General features: G+C 37.1%; 1 protein-coding gene across 1 annotated transcript; it reads left to right on the top strand.

Annotated features, from left to right (window-relative positions):
• Positions 1–246: 246 nt before the first annotated feature.
• Positions 247–1015, top strand: LOC126715705 (glycine-rich protein 5-like). Its single transcript, XM_050416454.1, has one exon. It carries the CDS (start codon positions 348–350, stop codon positions 816–818), a length of 471 nt encoding a protein of 156 aa, XP_050272411.1. The 5' UTR covers positions 247–347; the 3' UTR covers positions 819–1015.
• The last annotated feature ends 5322 nt before the right edge of the window (positions 1016–6337 follow it).

Below are 6337 nucleotides of genomic sequence, written 5' to 3'. Positions count from 1 at the left end.
GTTTCCAACCACAGATCCTGGAAAGAAATTCCCACTTGAAAACTCTCAGCCTTTATCATCCACTAACTTAGTTCAACCCACATTCCAAAAGAATGTCCCACATCACAATCCCAAATGATAAGGCAAAGACACATGTACTTCCACTTCTTCTTGCCTCGTCTACGTGATTTCCCACTTCACAATCACATGGTCCACCTGCAGCCTCACTATCTCCGACTACAACTATAAATAGCTGCGTTTCTCAGCGTCAATAATTAGTATACACACACACACGCTCTTTATTGCTTTGTGTTCCAAAACCTCGTTTGATATTCTTGGTTCTTTGGGCAAGCTAGTTGGGTTCTATAATGGGTAGTTTGAAGTGCTTTTGTCTTGCTGCTTTGCTTATTTCAACCTTTGTTATGGTTTCAGAAAGCCGAGTGGCAAGAAAGGACCTAGGGTTGGACCTTGGTGGCATTGGAGTTGGTATTGGCGCAGGAATAGGGATTGGTCTAGGAGGAGGAAGTGGTGCAGGCTCTGGTGCTGGTTCAGGATCAGGTTCTGGGTCTGGGTCTAGTTCAGGGTCAGGTTCAGCTTCTGCCTCAGGATCAGGTTCTGGGTCAGGCTCATCTGGTGCAGGGTCAGAAGCAGGTTCATATGCTGGGTCTAGAGCCGGGTCAGGATCAGGAGGCAACCGAGGAGGTGGATCAGGCTCTGGTGAGGGTTACGGTGAGGGTCGTGGTGAGGGTTCTGGTAGAGGAAGTGGCTCTGGTCAAGGTTCTGGTTATGGTGAAGGCCGTGGCTATGGCTCTGGGTCTGGAAGTGGTCATGGAAAATGAAGTCACGTAGTTTTCTTTAAGACTGAAAAGAAAGAGGAATATTTAAATTATAAAGCTTTTGACCTTTATGAATATTAATAAATAAGTATGGTGATTGTGAGTCCTATGTCAATTTCAGAATGTTAGTTCTAAATCTAAATTCCCTTGGATTAATGCTGTTTTACCTCCTTCAGTTCAATAAATTTATCTTTGTTGTCTCTGGCATGGAGTTTCAGTACACTTTGTATCATTACATGTCGAAAGAAATGCTACTGCAATTTAGAGTTGTAAACAAGCTGAGTTGGTTATTAAAAATGAGTGATTATTCATCTAATTTTATTTATTTATTTATTTATATATTTTTTGATAGATCATCTAATTTTATTTTAAATATGAACCGAACTCAAATTTATTATCAAATTAGATTGTGTTCAAGTTAATTTGGTTCATTTTCTTATTCACGAATTTTTTGATTAATTTATTCTTCTCCTATATAAAATAAATATCACAACTGAAAAAATTTATCCCTTCATACAATTCTATTCCAATACTAGTAACTAAATTGGCATTGAAATTACGTACAGCTTGGTTTATTGATAGCCGAAACTATACTAATGTTAAGGTCACGCGTTCATTTTATTTTATTTATTAGGAACCGGTAAGAAGAGTTCATTTTATGGTGAGCTTCTTTTGGTATGTGAGTTGAAATTATAAGTGAACAGTGCTTCATTATTGTTTAAAAAGTCTATGTAAACATCTAAAAAATATTATTAAAATCTGAATAGAAATCCTATCTTATATTTAGTGTCTCACTTAGGGATGGCAATTTTTCCCCGCCCCTCCCCGCTTCGCCCCGCGCGGGTTTTCCCTGCCCCGCAAAGGCAGTGGGGCGGGGATGGGGCAAGATTTTAGCCCCGCACCATGGGGCGGGGCGGGGAGGGTTTAGGCTTTTTAGACCCACCCCGTCCCCGCTCCTCCCAGTCCCCACCCCGCCCCGCGTTACTAAAGGTTATAATTGTAAATTTTTCATACCCTAAAACGCTACTATTTAAACAAACATATTAATATTATCATATTTTATTCTACCAAATGTGATTCTCTGTCTTTATTTTGTTATGTGTTATACTATGAGATTTTTATTTATTTATTTATTTTTAATGATTGTCTTGTTAAACACTTGGATATATTATTCAATTTTTTCTAAAAATTGATTTGATTTGATGGGATAAATTTAGTTGTAATTTCAAGTATATTTTTATTAATGAAATAAGTTTCATTAAAAAAAAAATTGTACTAGTTGTAGGGCAAATTAACAAAAAGTAGAGTTTTACGGGGTGGGGCGGGACTTCGTGGGGCCCCAAGGAGCGGGGATGGGGTGAAAAAGTATTTCCCGTCATGCAGGGCGGGGCGGGGACGAAGACCCCATCCTTCGGCCCCGCCCCGCCCCGCCCCATTGCCATCCCTAGACTCTCACTTTATTTTCCAATTGTGATATATGTCATGTGTCTGATTTTTTTTTTTTTTTTTTTTCATTTTAAACTTTAGTTATTTTATAAGAAAAGAAAATTGAATGTGTGACAAGTTATGTCATTGATGGAGTATAAAATGAAATACTCAAAATGTGATGGATGATTTTTAATTTCAAGTGACATGGGAAGACTTTGAGTGTAGTCCCACATCGATAAGAGAAGCGCCCCACCCATGCCTTATAAGTAGTAGTGGTGCACTCATGCCTTGGGCTCAAGCTTATAAGGCATTGGTGGGGCACTTCTCTTGTCGATGTGGGACTGCACTCAAAGTCTTTCCATGTCACTTGAGAACAAAACCATGCGGGCTTGTCCCAAAGCGGACAAACTGCTTGTGCGGGCCAGGAACAAAAATCCTCCCCATACCGTTTATTAAAAAAAAAAAAAATTAACATGCCAAAATTTATAATTTTCCCCAAAATAATCATAGTCCAACCAATGAATATTTTTTAAAAGGTACAAAATTATGATCTCACCATTAGTTTCTTGCATAGCATTTCGCTCAACTGGCATATTTTGCGCCAAGTTATGATGTGTGTAAGGCAACAACTTGGTGTAGCCTCGTGATTAGGTGGTATTAGTGATACACATGATGATGTTGAATTAGAATGCACAACGTCTTCATTTAAATTTGCTAGACTTCCCACTAAAGTAATATCACCACCCAAAGTTTGTTATCTTCATCTTGCATTATTGGCACGACGTCTTACCAATTGAATTTGTCTACTTTCATTGTCTTCTATTTGTCTACTACGTCAATCATAATATCTCTGAAGTTCTCGACGACGTTCTAAGTCATCGGTATGAGTTATAGGTGCATTTTCCAAACTCATTTCTGCATTAAAATAGACAAAAAAATAATTGTGTTAGTTGCACATATATACATATTTAGCACAATAATTATTCCTTAGTCCAAATAGGGTATATTTAAACCTGTAAACATTGGAGTAAATTATAAATGCAAGACACTTGTCGCAAGTTAGACATGTATTTTTATCAGACTATCCTTTAGTTTTGTCACTACTTCTACTTAGGCTAGTGAGGATATTTTAGAATAAAAAAAATTCAGTCCAAATAAGAAAAGTCCCTCAAATAATAGTATAAAACTATAAATATAGACGAGAGTTATACAGCTTCCACAACCTTTGCGCATGCAGTCATAAGCCTGACTTCACAGCAAATAGTGACAACTACAAGTTACGAAAAGTTATAGCTCGCCTACAATATATGAGTCACTTCATTAATCATAACCCACGCACTGTGGTACTTTTTTGGATTAGTTGAGCATTGTCGTGGTCGTCCTATTTTTACTTTGAGTGCAATACAAGACTCCATCATCCATGGTGGGCCGGGGTGGCACTGCCTTCACCACAATTTTTTTCGGTGCCAACATCCCAAACTACCTCGTTTCGCTTTAGATGATCTATTGTAATTTGAACAGTCCACAACAAAAATGTCAAAGATTTTAATCCTTCACCTCTAATTAGGGATGGTAATTTTGTCCCGCTCCGCTTAACTCGCTCCTCCCCACTTTGCCCCACACGGGTTTTTTCCACTCCTCAAATATGGTGGGGCGGAGATGGGGCAAGATTTTAGTCCCGCACCACAGGGCGGAGCGGGGATGGGTTTAGACTTTTTAGACCCGTCCCATCCCGTCCCGCCCCGCCCCGCCCCGCCCCGCCCAGCGTTGCTAAAGATTATAATTGTAAATTTTTCATACCCTAAAACCCTACTATTTAAACAAATATATCAATATTAACTTATTTTATTCTACCCAATGTAGTTCTCTGCCTTTATTTTGTTATGTGTTATACTATGAGATTTTTTTTTTTTGTGATTATCTTGTTAAACGCTTGGATATATTATTTAATTTTTTTCTAAAAATTGATTTGATTTAATGGGATAAATTTAGTTGTAATTTCAAGCATATTTTTATTAATGAAATAAGTTTCATTAAAAAAATTGTACTAGTTGTAAAGCAAATTAACAAAAATTAGAGTTTTACAAGATGGGGTGAGACTTCATGGGATCCCAATGGGAGGGGATGGGGTTAGAAAGTTTTTCTCGTCATGCGAGGCAAGCAAGGATGGGATAAGACAAAACCATGCGGGGCAGGGACAAAGACCCCATCTTTTGGCCCCGCCCCGCCCCATTGCCATCCCTACCTCTAATTATTAGAAACCATTACTTATTTTCTTATGAGTAGTTTAAGCGAATGGTTTTTATATTTGGAGCATGCTATAAATGAGTAATTTTTAAGTACTCTTTGAGCATCAAGAATGATATTTCTTCCTCTCACATTTATAATAGGGTTCATTCATCTATATATATATATAAAACCGAAACTTTTGAAGCTTCCACAATTTTCCACGTCAGCATTTTTTTTTCTATTTTTTAAATTTATTAAATTTGATTTAAAATAAATCTAATTTTTCTTAACCAAATACACGTTACAAAACCTTACAAAAACCGATACCTCTCTCTTCTCTTCTCAGACGCAAACTTCTCCTTCCCCTAAACCCAAAACTCACCCTTTCCTTCCTCCAAAATCAAAACCCAAAACTCAGATTCTCCCATCGTCACCGCCACCGCCACAAATTGCTACCACCACGGATTGCCGCCACCACGGAAAGGCAGTCTACTGAGGATTTGAACGATGTTGGCTTTGTTGAACCTAGGGAAACCCTATGGAAGATCAAATTCTACATGGGCTTCATCTCTTGGCATTTTAAAGAATGGTTAGTGATGTTTTTATTTTAATTTTAGGTTTTCCCCCTTACCTATTCTCTTTATCTGGAGTAAATTTGTGGTTTTGATTTTGGGTTTTGTTCTATTGGTTTTGGCTATTAAGTATGATTTAGGGCTACGTTTGGGTTTTTATTTTAATTTTAGGTTTTCCCCCTTACCTATTCTCTTTATCTGGAGTAAATTTGTGGTTTTGATTTTAGGTTTAGTTCTATTGGTTTTGGCTGTTAAGTATGATTTAGGGCTACGTTTGGGAGTGATTAGCATAGATTGATGGGTTTGGAGCCGGTAGTGCTATTTTCAATTATTGGCTGCATTGCTCTCTCTTTCACATTTTAGCAAATTCAATCAACTGCACCCACTGAGCCTCAGGCAGTGATTGGGGTTTTTCATTCTTTTGAAAAATTTTGAACTTTTTTAGGGTTTGGTTATTGTATTTTTTAGGGATTGTACTGAATTGCAGCGAATTTGCTTTGATTTTTTTTTTTTTTTTGGGTTTTGTTATGGTAAATAGATAAAGCGAGCGGGGTGTTAAAAAAAAAAAAAAAAAAAAAAAAGGCAAGAAGAAGAAGAAGAAGAAAGTTGATTTGTTGAAAAATTCAGGGGTAAATGTTTTCGCCGAACATGAATTCTGTGCCGGAAGAAGCCGCAGTTCCGGGCACAGTGTTAATCCCAATGCGGTTCGTTTGGAGACATGGTGGAAACAGTGTTTTTCTTTGTGGCTCTTTCACTCAGTGAGTCTCTGATTTTATTTTGGTTTTATTTTTTCACTTTTTATTTGATTGTTATAGAATTCTATTAGTTTAGTTTAGTTTTTACTTATTGAAAAAGTGCTTAATTGGAAGTGCTTTTGTTTTTGTGAAGGTGGGCTCAGCTTGTGCCGATGTTGCCCGTTGAGAATTGTGATAATGTGTTTCAAACTGTTTATGGCTTATCGCCTGGATACCATCAGGTCAGTTTGTGGGTAATTAGGTTTTTTTTTTTTTTTTTTTTTTTGTACTTTGAAGCAATGCCGTGTGGAATTTGATGTTGGATCACGTTATTAAGATATTTGCATTTATGATATGATGGTTATGTTGGTGAATTCAATTGTCAAGCTTGTGTTAGCAACTTGGGGGTTGTTTTATTCTGAGTAAATATTTAGAGGAAGATTGAATAATTGTAAGATTGTTGAATTGGATCCCAAGATTATAGATTAGAATGCAATTGGGTTTTTATTTTAATTTTAGGTTTTCCCCCTTACCTATTCTCTTTATCTGGAGTAAATTT

The sequence above is a fragment of the Quercus robur genome, chromosome 2 (assembly GCF_932294415.1).
Source record: "Quercus robur chromosome 2, dhQueRobu3.1, whole genome shotgun sequence".
NCBI classification, from domain to species: domain Eukaryota; kingdom Viridiplantae; phylum Streptophyta; class Magnoliopsida; order Fagales; family Fagaceae; genus Quercus; species Quercus robur.
This window is presented reverse-complemented; position numbering and strand designations above follow the sequence as displayed.